The 19569-nt window shown below is 40.4% G+C and overlaps 2 protein-coding genes across 5 annotated transcripts in view; one reads left to right on the top strand and one right to left on the bottom strand.

Annotated features, from left to right (window-relative positions):
• Positions 1-7128, top strand: part of LOC124147864 (androgen-induced gene 1 protein-like) — a 35040-nt gene extending 27912 nt beyond the window's left edge. For all 4 annotated transcript variants that reach the window (XM_046518699.2, XM_046518689.2, XM_046518681.2 and 1 more), the window contains exons 5-6: positions 1735-1886; positions 2457-7128. In XM_046518699.2, the coding sequence (XP_046374655.2) occupies positions 1735-1886; positions 2457-2530 (226 nt within the window). In that variant the 3' untranslated portion in view covers positions 2531-7128. The remainder of the gene's footprint in view (positions 1-1734; positions 1887-2456) is intronic.
• Positions 7129-17312: 10184 nt separating this feature from the next.
• Positions 17313-19569, bottom strand: part of LOC124147855 (kelch-like protein 12) — a 13727-nt gene continuing 11470 nt past the window's right edge. The window contains exon 7 of the mRNA XM_046518660.2: positions 17313-19118. Coding sequence (XP_046374616.1) covers positions 18896-19118 — 223 coding nt within the window. The 3' untranslated portion in view covers positions 17313-18895. The remainder of the gene's footprint in view (positions 19119-19569) is intronic.

Genomic DNA, 19569 nt, shown 5'->3' with positions numbered 1-19569 from the left:
CTGCTTGTACCTTGTCCGGACTAATGACAGTTTTATCGTGCTCGCCGACTGAGACAGCATGACGCAGTTTTAACAGGATACCCAACTCAGACACATTCCTTGTTTATCCCCTTGATCCCGATAGCCAGGTAGGGTAACAACAAGTACCATCTTTTTTATGTCTATTGGTATGACGCAGCTGGGGATCGCACCACCGACCATCCGCTCTCCGGGATCTATCCACTAGACCACGGAGGTGGTGATCACTTGTTGAGTCAAGCTAGAGTATCCTGCATACATTGTAATAGTCTTCCCAAAGTGGGATACTATCAGCCTCATAGTGTGACTCTATATTATCGCGGGCGCTATGTCACCGTGGTATCAGTAAATCTTGTAATCCAAACCCCCTGTCGACTGTTACTTATGCAAATCAAAGCACGATATTTAATCGATTGGTCGAATACAGGACTTGTTGCGGTATGTCACGGCTACTTGCGAGTATACATCTTAACTTTTTTATGATAGTTGTTGGAATGTTCTTGAAGTGGAATAACCCCTACCTCCATTTGAAATTGATGAGAAAAGAATCCTTTTGTTTGGACGGAGTCCCTTGACCCAACATCGGTATGCATACTGATTATGCATAATCTAAAAGAGGAAGTGATGTAAAGCACCTGTTCCACACAAATCATACCACAAAAAAGCCATACCGCGATAATATAGAGTTGCCTGCCCTTGAGTCGCTAATGACAGGTACTTTGCTTACCGAACTCAATAAATAAATAATCAATCAATCCTAATTGATGTGTCATAAAAGTTGAAAAAAAGAAAAGAAACATTTTGCCAAATATTTAATAGGTTAGTAACCGTGCGCTATTATGATCCACTATTAATTGACTACCATGATAATATAGCATACCATGCTATAATTGGGTGGTCAAACCGTACGATAACCTTAAGGGGTTTAGCCTTGTCAGCAACCTACTGCCGCTTTTGCCTATTGTATTGTAGGTATCTTCCTATCTCATAATAGACCGCCTCCGTGGTCTAGCGGTAGAGCGTCCGCCTGGAGAGCGGAAGGTCCGGGGTTCGATCCCCGGCCGCGTCATATCAAAAGACGTTAAAAGATGGTACTTCTTGTTACCCTGTCTGGCACTCGGCATTAAGGGGCTAAAACAAGGACTGGTCGGCTAGGAGTCAGTATACTGTGTCTGAGTGGGATATTCATGTTAAACTGTGGCATGATATCTCAGTGAGCTAGCACTATAAATCGGCATCAGTCCGGACTAGTACAAGCAGCCACACAAACACACACATGTACATGCAAGTCGCTATATAAGTGCAATAATCTTGGACGCGACGTTAAACCCCATTTCACCTCGCCTATCTCATAATAACATCTTTGGAGGTTTTGCTTTTTCCTAGTAAGACCTCATCCCTTCTGTGAGGTTTTTCTTTTTCCTAGTAAGACTTGGAATGAGGTTTTACTGTTTCCTCGTAAGATCTGACAGCCTTTCCCCATTGAGTAGCAGATGGAATTTGGACTTAGTGTTTCAAATATCCAGTGTTCTAAAATCAATGACAAGAAATGAAACTTTTTCATTGTGTATGACGGGAATCCAACCTGCAACCTCACTTACCGTGTTACGTCGCTCCTCAGTCCTACATTGCCGATACCCTCTTGCCTCGGTCTTACCTCCTCGACTATAACCTCGGTGTCATGCTTTATCCTCTCACGTAACATGGTACTTTCAGGATCCTATGGATAGCCTACCATGCCAACGTGTGGGTGTACCCGATACTGAAGGTCCTGGAGACCCATCAGAGGATCATCTTCTTCGGCTTCCTCCTCATGCTCTTCGTTAGTTTATACCTGCTTGGAGAGGGCCTCACCAGGTTCCTATGGCGTAAGTGTTGAATCTACTCAACTCAGTTATTACTTGCAAATGTGGACTTTATGAAATCGGAAAATGAGAATCAAGACTTCAACTTGTTTAGCCAGCAAATATTTGTTTTAATCTGTTTGAGGTTGATTTTAAGGATAGTTTGCATAGTAGTCTAAGGTGTTGCAATTTGCAATTTTAAGTTGTAAGGTGGAAGGCATGTGATTTTTATTTTAGTGAGTGAGTGAGTATGGTTTTGTGCCGTTTTTAGCAATATTCCAGCAATATCACAGCAGGGGGACACCAGAAATGGGCTTTAATTATTGTACCCATGTCGGGAATCGAACCGGGGTCGTCGGTGTGTCAAGCAAACGCTTTAACCACTAGGCCACCCCTTTTGAATTATAATATTTTAGAGAAACTTTATGGTGTAAAGGAACAAGGCAACAAACATGGAGATTTCATCATCTTAAGGTATTTGCGAACAATGTCGGAGTGATAAGAATCGAATATTTATGAAACATTAAGGCCTTGGATGTTTTGACTTTTTATCTAGCGACCTTCACAGTGGCCATGTTTGTTCTGTCTTTTCAGGGAAAGAACTAGGAGCAAATTTAGCAGCGAGGAACACAAAGTCGAGCAAGTCAAATAAGAAGAAGAATCGTTGACAATATTTGTAATTAGAATTTCATTATTGTCATCCTGATCATCTAGTAGCATTCACATGGAAATTCATCATAATGTGTGTGATGTTACTACATAATTTAGTCTGTTAGGATTGATTTCTTTGATTCTGAACTTTCGGAAACTAAACTCAGATATATGATTAGTATTTTATGTACACTTTTAGGCCTATTTCTTATAGGTAGTTAACAGAAATATTACATTTTAATTTGAAGTTTACACGATATACAGCTTTTCCACAGGAAGAGAGGCCGGTCAGATGATGTTCATAAGTGTATAAACGACACAATTTTATGTTCATACGTTTTTCACGAGACTGACGGACTACTTCCACATTCCAGGGGAAACCTCTGGGAATTCCCTTGCACGAATACATACAAAAGTGTTATTTCTGATCATATAGGCCCTTTAATCTTGAACTCAGCGTTTTAGCATACATTGAGAAACAGCAGAGACTTTGCCTGCATGATTGTTCACAAATATCCTTGCTACGACCTACCCTAGTGAACAAAACTTGGAAATGCACACCCGCTATCGTAGTATCGACTTGAACTGTGTCTAGACTGACAGTGACATTCTGCAGCAATCTATGAATTTACCTTAGTATCTATTTAACACATCTCCACAATCACCTTTCAATGATTTACTGATCAGTGATGACTAACACATATTAATTGCCACAGGTTCATTAACAACTTCAGGAAATTTCTTCCGTCATGTTTATCATGTAGGCCATTTGGACGTCTTGTAATTGATGTAAATGTATTACGACGGGCTGTCATTGTGACTGACTTACTGACGTAATATCAATGATGATATTATTTGAATACATTTCTTGTAAACAGATAGATAAACATACCTCTTGCTTTGGGGAACTATTTTATTTCGCAATACAGCTAGTTGTTGTATGGCTGTCAGTGTAAACATGAAGTCACACATATTGATCTAGCACTACACCCTCAAGGTATAAATCAGTGATATATTTTTTTTTTGAGAATTGACTTTTACTTTGTGTGAGTTCATTGGAGTGTGAACCTTCATAGAGTTACGGCCAAACATTGTATGAATGTCATATTTCTCAAGACAGCTCTTGGTTGTAGGTGTTTTATTTTTAATTTAGATCTTTCAATTTTTGTATTTCTTTTTGAAAGTAGGGTCAGTTTGATGAGACAAAATACATTCAAGTTATCTATGTTTTTTGTTTTGTTTTTTTACCTGAAATGTGACTGGAGTGTTAAACATTTTCAGATATTTTGTCTGATTACCAGTCTCATCTGTACTAAGAAGTTACACGCTTGAACTATTTTTTCTTCCACATTCCTGAATATTAGGATGGGAGTATAATCCAAGTTACTGGTATAAGTAATAGGATGCCTTTAACATACCCCTGTAATGTGTTTTCGTGAATTTGTTTTCTCAACTACATAAATAGTCCAGGAAGTGTTCTTGTGACATTGAAGGTCAAGGTCACTCGATGTGATTAATATGTCCCAGAATGCTTGAGTGTACACATTATCTTGAGCATTCATGATTGGAATTTTATGAAACATTAGAAACATGATCCCAGGCAGTACATGACTGAGATGGAAAGTCAAGGTCATTGAACTGGAAGTACTGCTAATAAAGCAGTCTTTTCTATTTCAAATTGTATTGCATTGGGAAAGTCTTTTCCCCAAACCGAAAGTACTTGTAACTTTGTCATTATGGTAGGTAGAGATGTGGTTGTGCAGGTCAAGTGATGTGGTGAAGTCAAAATGGTTCATGATACATGTTTATGATGGTAAGGTTTTAGGACATTGATGGGGCACGGATGGCCCAGTTGTCTAAGGCGCCGCGATTTGCTGTGCAGAGTTGCGTCCCTTGGGCACGCCAGAAACCTCTGATTGTGGGTTCAAATCCCAGTTCGCCCCGATTATGTTTCTAGGTTTGTCAGCACCATACCTGTGCTCGTGGGTTTCCCCACAGTGGTAAACGTCTGAGACCTGCTTCACTTCCCGCTTTCCTTCCACATTAAGCTGACACGCCGTGATATAACTGGAAAACTGTTAAAAGCGGCGTTAAACCAAACTCACTCACTCACTTTGGGACATTCAGGAAATGGTGGTGATAGAGCTGCTTCTGTTTTTGCGTATTTGATGATGGATCATGCCTTGGTCACTGAGTATCCATGACGACATTCTGCCAACTGTGGGTGTTCAGTGCTGGTTACTCGTAATGGCGATGCTGTGCCAGTATCTATGCAGAGTACTGATTTTGACATGCTTTCATGTTAATGAAAATGATGTCATTTATGGTTATATATTAGAGCTTCGGTTTGATTTGAATACCAATAATACAAATTGGCCTGGCTTTAGGAAATATTGCATTCAACAGCATCAAGCTCCATACTGTTTGAAATTGCTTTATGAAAATTCCTTTGGGGGGAGGGGGGCTTATGGATGAATGAATGAATGATAGGAAATAACTGTTTTTACAAATGATACAAAGTGTGTGTTTGTCTTTTGGTTTATCATAAGATGTGTTGTATGCATGGAGTCTATTAATGAAAACCATGAAGTGTTAAGATGCCAGGAATTCAGGTGTTTATGACATGCTTTTCGCTACTATATTGAGAGGAAACATGTTTATGGCTGCATTTGATCTGTAGGCAGACGCTAAAGTTTGTGCATGCAACACAACCAAGTGATACCACACATTACCAGGCTTGAGTAGTCCAACACACAAAATCATGTCAACTTAGGTGTCTTGCACTCATCATGTGGGTGCAGCCGATTTGCAACATCTTTTATGGCATTTAAACAATATTTCAGCGTTTGGAACACAGACTTAATTTGGTTGATTTTGGTGTGGAGTTGATGGATGCCTCGCCTGAAAGTTTTCTTGTATCAATATGGGCAAAAATACAGGAATCTGTGGATTGACAAAGGGATGTTTGACACAAAGAGTGATGAGCATTTAACTTCCATATTTTAAGCCTTATGTCCTATACATTTTGAATTACTTCTACAATAGCTGGTTTACATATAGGACAAACCAAAGATATATAGCTAAGTGAGCAAGGTGATTATCATGTATTTAGACCATAATAATGTATTTTAAATGACCAGCTCTTCTAGGACGGTTTCCATGTGTTACCATATTTAAACCAATAGCATATTAAGCGCCAAAACTGTTTTAACAGAATATGTAACATTTGATATAGATGTAAAAAGGTTATGTACTGTTCAGTTTGTTCTAAGCAGGTTTCATTGGCGTGACAGTGAGATGTAACTGTACACGTCCCATTGTCGGTATACAAGATCATCTATTGAGGACATGCTTCACATTCTCAACTTAACACGTTACATCAGAGCCGTTATGAACACTATAAACATGAGTACAGTGGAATAGTGGAATAATCAAATCAGTTCCTTGAGAAAATGTAGTTTTTGACTTATGTGAGGAAAGTCTTGGATCAAAGAAGGATGTGGTTTAATATTTTCTTTGAGAAATGTTCCCGAGTATAGTGCACTGTTTCTGGTGATCCTACATGTCTACAATGTGTTGCACATCTCACTGGTGGGAGGTGAACCCAACTAGGGAATGGTTTTGTTTTCATATACCAGCCCACAGAAATGGGCATGTTTCACAAAGTATTTTATTTTTGAAATAAAGCCAAATATACAATGGTGGTTACCCAAAGAAATTGTCCCTCGTCTGGCATGGCTCTTCTTTTGAGTGAACACTTTTGTCCATTTGTTTGTTTTTGCATTCATGTCACATTGCACTCAAGAGTCTCCAGGTCAGTATTTCCAGATGTTGATAGCTTTCTCCAGTGTTCAGCATATTAGTCATGACACAGTATTTATTCCTTGTTCTTCCTTTTTCTCAATAAATGTACGTAACTATTAACAGATTGGGGAAGATGACAAGTTTACATATTTGTAACATTAACAATAAACGAGAGTGAGGGCAGCAATTTAAAACAATGTGAAGGTGACCATCAGTCAAAGGTCAGGAGGGGGAGGTAACTCACACTTTACCATTAATTTGTGTGCTACAAAGCATCAGAAGCATTCAGAGCCTAGGTCCTCAAAGCTACTTTAGCACTTAAGTCTATGTTAACGAGTTTTAGCACCAAGACATTGTTTAAGTATAAAAACCATAGCACTAAGATGACTTCGAGGAACAAGTCTGTTCGGGTCTAAATACATATTTTGCATATATCGGTCTTCCAGTTCTACTGTGATGATGAATTCCGGCATGAAGAGACACACTTTTAAGGTGTTTACAAGTGGAGTCTCCTTGTACCAAACTAAGTTTGCTGTGACTGCTGTAAATCCTGGAATCTGGCAAACTGTTTCAGTTGGTGCATGTCCAAGGCCCTTTTAGTGGGTTCTGTCAAATGCCAGGTGCGTTGAAATGAAAGTATTTATTGCCAGAGTTTGTCACATTCCAGTTTTGTATTTTTGTTGCATGAGATGAGATCTATGTTGTGTTTTGTGTGAGCCTTCTATATCATGTTATGCAGGAATATTTGTATCTCCTTTCACATTTGTTTTCTGTTGCTTTGAAAAATGAAGAAAATAAATGGTATACATAATATTTGTGACTGTTGTTCATTGTAGATCCACACTGCAATCATGAACCAGTGATTTGACGAGACAGAGACCGGTAATTTATTATAGGGCGAGGGAGGTGTCAGGTTTTTGATGCATTTAAAATATCAGTAAATGCTGACCTTAAAGATACCTTCAGAAAAAGCCATTGTGGTTAAAATGCCAGACTTTATGAATGACCTTCACTGTGACCTTGAACGTATACTAAGATCACTCCCAACCTTTCCGATCTTGGCCCTGCCCTGAGGAAGATGCACCAAGTCACCTTTGACCGACAGTAAATTCTCAAGTTAGGTGGTTGATTAAGAAACATATTTCAGACATACCCCTTGGGGATGACCTTGACCCTTGACATCAATGAGTCAAATATATTTCCCAGGGTTATAATGGAGATATGCATGATAAGATATCCCTGAGATGTCCAAACACTGCATGGTTTCAAATACAAAGTGCAGCTGCAGCAGCAAAATCAGACAAAATCTTGAAGCATCCCAATATACATTGGGTTACTTGTACGTACATGATGTAGTTTGAATACTGTTCAAAGAATGTTGCTCACTCAAACCACTGAACATGAGTAAAACGAATGAAAATTGAGTGCATACTGACTGATCCATTGACTGGGGTATTAATAATGTTTAGTGCATGATTCAGCAGGAGTGAGTGAGTGAGTGTGGTTTTACGCCGCTTTTAGCAATATTCCAGCAATATCACGGCGGGGGACACCAGAAATGAGCTTCACACATTGTACCCATGTCGGGATTCGAACCCGGGTCTTCGGCGTGACGAACAAACACTTTAACCACTAGGATATCCAACCGCCCCTTGATTCAGCAGGACTGGGGAGGACGGGTAACCTAGTGGTAAAAATGTTTCCTCGTTACACTGAAGACATGGGTCCGATTCCCTACATGGGTACATTTCTGGTGTTTCCTGCCGTTATATTGCTGGAATATTGCTAAAAGCAGCATAAAACCACACACTCACCAGATGGACTTCTACACATTACAGACATCCATCCATTATTAGTTATCCCAGCAATTCCATCAAAACATGACACTAACAGTCGTGAAGCTGATAAAGTTTATTAACTTTGTGGATGTAAGCTGCATAAGTATAGGAATCCTTTACAGCCATTATATCCTCAACTGCATATCACTGATCAATTGTAAAATAACTAAATTACCAGGACAAGCTCTGACCACATTATAACAATATAATCCAATGATAGGAAATGTATCTGGAATTACCAGAAATAAGACATCACATTTTGTCTTGCTAAGTCCTAACTGGAAGCAGGTTGGACACAATCACAATAAATATTGATAACACTTTGGCTAAGTCTGCATTCATGGGCGACTGTACATTTGTGTCTGCATGGCACACACTATGTCCTGTCCTCATCGTATACACAGGCAAGTATGGACAGCTATTATTGCAAAAGTTACTTGTCTGAATATCATTGCAATTACTTTTTTCCTGAGTATCATAATTTCATTGACTTCTGATAGCTAGATATATGTATGAAATCAACACGAACAGTTGGTTGTCAGAGATTTTATATGACCTGATACAGTCGACATTGACAACCATATCAGCAACACGCTACCTGACAATGTCCCACAGCGTCATGGGGAGAGGAGTACTCCGCAAAGTGACACCCGGACGATGTCCCACAGCGTCATGGGGAGAGGAGTACTCCGCAACGTGACCCTCTGACCATGTCCCACAGCGTCATGGGGAGAAGAGCACTCCACAACGTGACACCCTGACAATGTCCCACAGCATCATGGGGAGAGGAGTACTCCGCAACGTGACACCCTGACAATGTCCCACACCGTCATGGGGAGAGGAGCACTCCGCAACGTGACACCGGACAATGTCCCACACCGTCATGGGGAGAGGAGTACTCCGCAAGGTGACACTCTGACAATGTCCCACACCGTCATGGGGAGAGGAGCACTCCGCAACGTGACACCCGGACAATGTCCCACACCGTCATGGAGAGAGGAGTACTCCACAACGTGACACCCTGACAATGTCCCACACCGTCATGGGGAGAGGAGCACTCCGCAACGTGACACCCTGACAATGTCCCACAGCATCATGGGGAGAGGAGTACTGCGCAACGTGACACCCTGACAATGTCCCACAGCATCATGGGGAGAGGAGTACTGCGCAACGTGACACCCTGACAATGTCCCACAGCATCATGGGGAGAGGAGCACTCCGCAACGTGACACCATGACAATGTCCCACAGCGCCATGGGGAGAGGAGCACTCCGCAACGTGACACCCGGACGATGTCCCACAGCATCATGGGGAGAGGAGTACTCCGCAACGTGACACCCTGACAATGTCCCACACCGTCATGGGGAGAGGAGTACTCCGCAACGTGACACCCGGACGATGTCCCACAGCATCATGGGGAGAGGAGTACTCCGCAACGTGACACCCTGACAATGTCCCACACCGTCATGGGGAGAGGAGTACTCCGCAACGTGACACCCGGACGATGTCCCACAGCTTAGTGGGGAGAGAAGTACTGCGCAACGTGACACCTGGATGATGTCCCACAGCGTCTTAGGGAGAGGAGTACTCCGCAACGTGACACCCTGACAATGTCCCACACCGTCATGGGGAGAGGAGCACTCCGCAACGTGACACCATGACAATGTCCCACAGCATCATGGGGAGAGGAGCACTCCTATATCCTTCCTTGTTTTATCATAGAAAGTATAAACAAAGTTGACTACAAGTACGAGATAGCCAGGGAAAAGTGGCATCTGACTTCTCTGTAAATACAACAGCAACATAAAAAAGAAACTGACAATAAGTTAAGTAATGCACAGATGTTTGTTTCTCTACATAAGTACTTCATGGGCTTGTATACTCCGGTCCTCCATCAACCGAGAATACAAACGGCCACGATGTAATAGTAATGAGTGTCTATTTTCAGTCAGCTCATTAAACTGTGTGAACCTCACGGAATTGAGCCTCGTGTTGTGCCGGAGCTTCGTGCAAACCCTTTTCTGAAAATTATCAGGATATAAAGATAGTCGAAAAATTTATTGCAATTAGTAATAGTAGAACTACAAAGTCTGAAAGAAAACGGCCCACATGGTAGTTACCAATGCAACGGCACAAAGCCTCCTGGGGTCACTTTGAGTTTATATGCCTTCAGCAATGAATTAAAACAATTAATAAAAAATGCGAAAAACAACTTTGTGACAACTCAACGATTGCCTTATGGCCCGGTCACACGACAACATATAGCAGTAATGTATGGCGACGTGAGAATTTTTGCCAAAATGCCGGCAACGCTGAAACACGGTACCTTTCTCCTACGCTGAGCGCGCTAGTCATACGTTACTCATATGTTGTGCATACTCTGGCCATACGTTGAACACGCCAGACACACGCTGGCAAGACACCTTTATACGCTGTCATAAGTTATGTATAAGTCAGTGATACGCTACTAATACGTCAGACATGAGTTACATATACGGTAAACTCTTGTTATGTATACGCTAAGGATACGCCAAAATCATGGTTTTTCGTTACTTACTGTCTTTTACACGCTAGGTGCAAGTTACTCTGAAACATTGTAGTGTGACAGGGCCATTACATTGCAAACATTGAGTCGATGGTTGCAAGGCTATGCCACATGATGCAGCGAGGAATACTGCCGATGTTATTTGTGCACTCGGCCTGAGGCCTCCCGGTTATCCCTCCCACTGGAACCAGGCAGAGGCATGATTTGGTGGTAGAGAATACAGACAATATCGCAAAGGTGACAGAAGCGCAGTGCATACAAACCCGTGGAGTACAGACCGTATCTCTTATGCTGCGCACACATGTTGCAACAAACTATTTACCTAGTTCGACACGGATAACAAACATGTTATCCGACACGGGTAACAAACATGTTATCCGACACGGGTCACAAACATGTTATCCGACACGGGTCACAAACATGTTATCCTTCAATGACCTGATGGTCTCTGTTTAAGGGCAGAATCTTAGACGATATTACTCCCTTCCAATGACATCACTTTTCTTTGGGGTAGTTCAATTTCAAATGTCCTATTTCCTACTAGAATATCATTGTACTGAATGGATGCTTTGACGTACAACTATTCATCGACTAGAAACAATATCTGATGTCACTTTATGATACATATCTAGATAACAAGGATATGTTATGATACAAGGATACATTAAAACTCAACACCTGTCAAAGGAAATATTAACATAATCAGTAAACAGTCACAAGTAATGAAGGTGGTGGTTCAAAAGTACAATGTCGGAAAGAATCTTCATTCCTAAAGTTTTGGAGGTTAACTGGTCCTCAAATTTCCCATTTGACATTATCAACCACATAGTTACAAAACAGATCACAATGGCTGGTATAGCCTGACTCCCAGACCCAACAGAATATATTATGAAATGAATCCAACTCAAGTCTAGAATGATTTGTCAAGCAAATTGAAATTAATCATTGTTCAGGGCTCTATTTCGATATAATTTAATTTTGTATATATATAACTTTAAATAAGATAATTTTATTTCTGGGACTGAATGTTAATGTATGATTTGTAATATGGGATAAAGTACAAGAAAGATCCCTGAGCCATTTTCACAATTATTTTTAAGGTACGTCTAAATAATTAGGAATTTTTTTTATACAACATCCAACTATTGAGCTGCTCCCCGAACTAACAATAGCTGGGGATTATTGTACCAACACAGGATGGAAGTCTATATTACTGTCTTACCATATACACATGTATCATTTTGTATGAATCCATAACATGTGGAACAGTGTCATAAAATCTTAATGTCCATGCAGCTTCAGCAGCAGATGCAGAACAGGAGGCCAGACCTCCGTACGGAAAACACTGTGAACATTACATTAGTTTGTCCATGTGATCAACATCTCCAGAAGCCAATATAAGATTCACATCAACCTAGAAGCGTAAAGCCAGCACAGGTGCCTCATGTCAACAAGTCAAGAGTTCAGGCAGCCATGATCATACAATCAATAAATATCCATAAATAGGAGAACGCTTCATGCATGAAGTGTTATTTTCACCAGTCACATGATATTCTTGTAAACAGACAAGATGATAAAGAAAATAAATATAATGACAGGTTTTTGGATCATGAACCTACTAGAAATGTTGAAGAACAAATCTGCAAGAGATTCATCCCCTCGAACACAGCTGCCTTTGTTTGTCAACAACTACGCAGGTTCGAAACACTTGGCCCAAACCTGATGACCATGACGTTCACTTCAGTTTAAACCTGTTTATACCCCAATACAATTATTACAAAGGAGTGTGGACGTTGCTCACGATATCAATCACAGGTTTGTTAGGTTCAGATTTAATTATTTACATGGAAGCTGACATATAGCTGGAACGTTGCTCGTTGCGGACGTACCACAACAAACAAACAAACAAAGTAAACATTGTCAGTGTCAACATAAACATACTTAACTGCTTGCACATGGATCAGAATTATTTATTTACACCGCTTTTAGCAATATTAGCAATATTCCAGCAATATCATAGCGGGGGAACACCAGAAATGGGCTTCACACATTGTACCCATGTCGGGATTCGAACCCGGGTCTTCGGCGTGACGAACAAATGCTTTATCCACTAGGCTACCCCACTGCCCCCAGAATTATTTAGCCTCCATGTTCAATGAGTGCATGTTGTTAAAGACTGCAATCAGCAATATTCCAGATATATCATGGTGGCCTGTCAATACATTGGACAAGGCAAACCAGGGACTTATAACATAGTACTCATATCAAAGTAATTATCATATTAAACCCAGTCCCAGAGCCATCATACCAAACTAGTTGCCTCCTACAACCATCACCAATGGCTGGGGACCGATTCTCACCTCACCTTCCCTAGGCAAGTGAGTTACTGACTATAAAAGTCCAGTTTCCACCCTTGCCGAACTAGGCTAGTATTATGGAGTTACATTTTGGCTGGACTAACGAGTTTATGCATAGTCCAATCAAAATCGCGTAACGAAATCGAAATCCGGTTTGTAAACTGTCGTGCTGATTTCGGTTGATTGCAGGATTTGCAAAGCGTGTGCACCGCCAACTCCTTGTCAACAGATATTTTCCAAATCTTTTCATGATTTTAATCAAGGTGCTCACGTGATTTGATGCACTTCGCGATGTAAGACCCGTTTTATCACAATATAGATCTTGATTATCGATCAGATTGTCTTGTTTGAATTAAATGCAAGTGATAGGCGAGGTGGAATCTGATTGGTCCATAGGAGAGAGTTTAGAAGGGACATAACTCGTAATAACCACTGGTGGCGCTTCGATCGATCCCAGGAATTCCAGCCTAGTTCGGCAAGGGTGGAAACTGGACTTTTAAAGTCAGTTAACTCTCTTGCCTTGGGGAGATGTTCTCACCTGGGTCCTCACAGGGTTCCTGTGTTCCATGACAAGAGCATCTTTTACTGAATACTCCGACACACAATCTAAAGTATTTCTCAAGCACAGGTACTGCAGCCTTACAAAATATGAATCATTTTTCCGTTGTTTTATTGACATGCTGTTGCCATGCTGACTTGGTACAACGCAGTAGTAGTTTGTGGTCAGCCTCTCCACGGGGCGGCTAAGATCACTGACTGCATATACTGACTAATGTAATTATATCTCTTCTAATGCCATGATACAATTAAAACACATCTTATATGCATATTTACACAAAGAGTAAGGAAAAATATAACAGATTAACCTCACATTTGCATTTAATATATTTAACAAACAAATATGATACAGTTTTGACAAAACACATTGACAATCTGGATCAAATTGTATCAACCATAACACGTCATAACAAATCAGTTATAGAAACACAGCCTTCCAATCAGGGCCCAAACGAGAAGCAGCATCAACTCCTCCCTCTACAACAGAGACGTTACTGCTACCATCCTTGTACTGTTGCAGTGCTTAATTTAGACTTTTCATTTCTAAAGTGAGTTAGTTTTATTTCACACTGCTTTGAACAGTGTTTCTGTTAGATCACTGTGTGTCAGCTTAGTGTTGGAGGTTAGCCCGAAGTGACGCTGGTCTTGCACGCTACCACTGCCATGAAGTCCACAAGCTGGGCATGGTGCTGACAAACCAAGACACATAATCAGGGCAAATCTGGGATTGGAAATCATGACCAGAGGCTCCAGGCATGCCTAGGGGACACAACTCTGTACAGCGAATTGTGGCACCATAGACTAGGGAGGGAAAAACAAAATATATGACCAACCAGGAAACAAGGGACCTTATAGGTGAAAAATCACATTTGACTTCTCGTTATGTTCTACAGTACCCTGGGACCACAAAAATACAATTGATAAGCTTTTACAGAGACACATGGCATCAAACATGAGGTCTCATTTTCTGCAAAGTCCCATTTTCAGACTTATGACTGTTTATGTAATAATTGCAGTTTTTAGATAAAATTTCTGATTAATTGAAAGTAGACATGAATGCTGAAATAATGTCTTATATTACATTACGAACTATCGAGAGAAAAATACGATTTTTTTTTACAGGTTGCACACATTGAGATTTTTACAGAAGTAAGGTTACGTCAAACGTCTTTCTTTGTGACATTACAATAGTATCCCAACACCCATAAGATCCCTTTTCTCGTGGTGGGTCACATATATTCTCTTGCAAAATTTATGGTAGATTTTGTAGAAGGAAATATTTTGTTCTGGTATGATAATAATCATGATAATACAAACTTGTTGAGCGCAGTGACTTGGAAACACGCTAGTCCTACCTTCTGAACCAAAATACGTAATGGCCAAGGTATCCATAGGAACAGTCGAAAGGACTCAATGATCCTTAGAAAGGTTTTCCAACAGATATCACTATGAGGATTAAGGACACATGACTTGGAATGAACTAGGTCCTATGTAATAAAACTGACTGTTTGCAAAATAAAACACAACACTTGACAGCAGGAGCAGGTATAGAAGACTGTGGCATGGGTGCAGCAATAAATGTATAGTACTGACATCACCAGTAATAACCAGTGCACCCTCCTCCCCCACCCTAGGAAACTAACTTTGTCCACATAAAGCTCATGATAAGGGTATATTTAGATAAACAACCACAACTCTGTTGTCAGTTCATTACCTGTCCACAGATTTCTACTGACCACTTCAAGCATAATAGCCTATACAATAACAGGGACATCTATCATGTATATGTACATCATGGGGGACGATGATGTCTGGGGGGTAACAAGACTTCACAACTGACGCCAATACTTTAGGCCACAAACATGATGAAATAGATATTTCTCTGCCATTACCAAGTAGGATGACCTTGACCTTTGACTTGACTGATCACTGTGACAAATAAATTCCCAGATCTATTAATATATTGAAAGAGATATACAGCTAGTTTCTGAAGTGAACATATTTTACAGATAAAAACAGTTGATAGATTATAGTTATGAAATATAATATAAAGGAGCCCAGAAACTCTTCATTTTTTAGACACTGCACATGGACAGGGTCAGTGTGGACTAATGAGACTACCCTGGGATGTCAAAGCACTATGGAGTTGATAAACGAAGTGTGGCAGTCTTATCATGTGGATACCAGAACTCAGAACTAGAATGCATAACTACCGGTAATGTCGATATCCAGTATTTGAATGCATAACTAATGTCGATACCCAGTATTTGAATACATAACTAATGTCGATACCCAGTATTTGAATGCATAACTAATGTCAATACCCAGTATTTGAATGCATAACTAATGTCGATACTCAGTACTTAAATGCATAACTAATGTCGATACCCAGTACTTGAATGCATAACTAATGTTGATACCCAGGATTTGAATGCATAACAAATGTTGATACCCAGTACTTGAATGCATAACCAATGTCGATACCCAGTACTTGAATGCATAACTAATGTCGATACCCAGTACTTGAATGCATAACTAATGTCGATACCCAGTAGTTAAATGCATAACTAATGTCGATACCCAGTACTTGAATGCATAACTAATGTCGATACCCAGTACTTGAATGCATAACTAATGTCGATACCCAGTACTTGAATGCACTACCTGAATGCATTACTAACGTTGATAACACCCAAACACCATCAATCTTGACTGATGATGGCTGCACAGATCGAAGCGTCCACAACCTTGCTATCATCACTAACATGACCAGATGCAACAGATATCTACACAGCAATGAATATGTGGATTCTTTGTACAGGATGTAACAAAGCAGTAAAAAACAGAAAGCAAACAAACAACACTGTGAAACATCATAGATGCATAATTACAATGAAAATAAACATGGCTAATGTTCCAACTCACTTCACATGATACTTTTACTTAAACAAGTCGCACCCCCTCCGTAGTTTTAGCTCTGGGCTAAAAAACAAGATTTGTTTTCTTAATGGCCCAAGGGCTCAAACTAAGAAACCAACTTCAAGTGATCCACCCTCTGCCCAAGAAGATGTAAGGCTGTTAGCGCAGTGAGAGGCTTCAATATCTATAAGACACATTGATCTCCTCAGTTGTATTTCATAATTTTTAGATGTTTTAGTGGCATGTTAGTGTTTTATTGAACTTTTGAATTTGAAAAGACCTGATTAATAAAAATTGAATGTTTAGGTGTGCTTCGAAATGTTCAATATTTAAGCCCAGGGCTTCATTTTGAATGAGATATTAGGTCCTAAAAGAGGACGAAACCTGTTAATCAGGTCAAGGATATATAAACCAGCGGTTGATAACACGAGCACGTCACAGGTGTTTCATGACACAGTCCGACATCACAAACTTAACTCCCCCATCCCCACTGAAGTCTTTACAGGCACCGGGCACCAGGGCACCGGGCACCAGGGCACCGGGCACCGACATGGGAGATCTTAACAAAAGCCTTACATAAAAGTAAGAGAATCAAGTCTGCCATGATATACTTGGATGATGACATCTGGTGAGTGAGTGAGTTGGGTTTAATGCCGCTTTTAACACTATTCCAGTTATATCACGGCTTAATGTGGGAGGAAAGCCGGAAGTGATGCAGGTCTCAGACGTTTACCACTTCGGTGAAACCCACGAGCACGGGTATGGTGCTGACAAACCTAGAAACATAATCGGGACGAACAGGGATTCGAACCCACAATCATAGGTTTCTGGTGTGCCCAAGGGACGCAACTCTGCACAGCGAATCGCGGCACCTTAGATGACTGGGCCAACCGTGCCCCCGATGACATCTGGGAAAAAGTTCAGCTGAACAGGATGTGAGGTCAAGCGTCGATGTACATGATTCATGAAAATGTTCCAGATTGTATACAAACTTTTAGAAAATCAACTTTGAATGAAAATTGTCAAGTTCATTCCACCTTTCATTATTCCTCATCCTATTTGCAAAAGGATGTCTAGACTTACAAAACACAGATGATTTGATGAATATTACCCAGCTTTGAATCTGGGCCAAGCATAATTGGATGAGATCTATGCAGAATGAATGATTGCAGATTATCAAGTGAATATACATTTGTAACATGTTCAAGGTTACGTTCGAGTTTGCTTGAGTTTGCTTGACCTTCACTCAAAGATTCTTATATGTTTCTCATTTGGCATATAAATCTGCTTCTTTGGCATAAGATTAGAGATGGACGATTTGAATGAATTCCACAATCACTGCACTGTTATCTGTGAAGGTATAAAATGTTGGAGAGGAAAACACAGTGATAAAACAAAAAGTTAAAACATCTCATGAAAAATGTCAATGAAGACTGGGATCATTCCAATCAGATCATCCAATATGATACCTCTCTGTATGAAGATCTGACACCTCCACAGAATGTCCTGAGTGACCTTTGACCCCCATGAAGTGTTCATGAGCCAATCACATGTCAGCTTTCTAGAATGATTTGGCTTTATTTCCTTGCCACATTAATTTGGACATTTTTATTTGTACACAAGAAAACCCACACAGAACATAAACAATCCTTCGATGGTACTCCCTTTTTGGCACTGCCGTTATTATCTACATTCTGAACTGGTTGCTTAAGTTTGTTTTCAAGACACAGAATTTTGATATGCTGGTCTGAATGCTTATTACCAAGAATTTAAGCCTCAGAGCTCATTGGCTGATCAGAAAGTTCACCTGACACGAGAACATATCGTGGGGTTTTCTGATCTTCACATACAAAGGTATCGTATCAGAGCAAAAGATCTGATCTTAATGAGAATTCAGATACACTTTTCACAAAATGCATCTTCAGTTATTGTCCATGGTGTATGGAATCTTATTCAAAATTAATATGAAATATGCTAATATTATTAGCACAAACAATGAGATCTTCACCTAAGTAGGTCATAACACCCACAGGAGGAATAGTGGACTTTCAAATACAGTTCCCCTTGCATGTGTTTTCGATATACATGTATATCATACATAACACAATGTTTCATTTGGAAATTGAACATTCAAACAAAAGAACCGCCGTGCACCATCATGGTGTTGTCAACTCAAAGTCTGAGGGAAGTGATCTGGAATCGGAGAAAGTACCAGGCTAGATTTGCCAGTGAGCTAAGAAAAAAGGTAAATTATTCCACTCCACCCTAAACTATTTGAATAACAAATTCAAAAACATCCAAAGTTGTCGGACGCCATATGAATATGAATAACATTCAAGGATTGTTAACGCAAAAATAATTTCACACAACGCCTGCACCACACCCGGCTCGACTGACAAGCATGTTGCTTAGCAATGACCACTGATCAGCATCTGGGTCATACACTTCCGCACTTCGCAGTCGACTCTGGCCATCGAAGCCCCCAACAACATATATCTTTCCATCAAACACTGAGATGCCCGGCCAGGCTCGGGGTGTGTTCATGGGGGTGATTGTTGTCCATTGGCGGGTGAGAGTGTTGAATCTGTGCAAATAAATAATTATGATAATAATGATTTAAATATGTGTAAGTAGTTTTAGTGTAAACATATTAATGGTAACAGACAGAAGCAACAAAGTACTGAAATGCTGGTAAAACAATCTCAAGTTTGACGGCTGGATTTGAACCACAGACAACTGTGAGTGGAGCCTTTCGGAGCCCACATGCACAGTGGATCTTACTGTTACGACTATTGTTAGCGTATGTTAAAATACAGGAACTACAATTACTGCAGTGCTGCGATTTCTTTGTGCATGTGGGCCCAGAAGAACTTTCTATGCAAGTTAGAGTTATCTGCCCTTTGTTATTAACATGAACATGGCAGGATTTATAAGTAGAGAAGTTTCAGGAGGGGAACTTTTCTAGAAGGCTTGCTGTGCCTATATAAGAGCTACAAGAGGGAGATTCACAGCATTTCAGCCCTTACTTGATGTTT

The sequence above is a fragment of the Haliotis rufescens genome, unplaced genomic scaffold (genome assembly GCF_023055435.1).
Source record: "Haliotis rufescens isolate VD_foot unplaced genomic scaffold, xgHalRufe1.0.p SCAF_1, whole genome shotgun sequence".
In the NCBI taxonomy this organism is placed as follows: Eukaryota; Metazoa; Mollusca; class Gastropoda; order Lepetellida; family Haliotidae; genus Haliotis; species Haliotis rufescens.
This window is presented reverse-complemented; position numbering and strand designations above follow the sequence as displayed.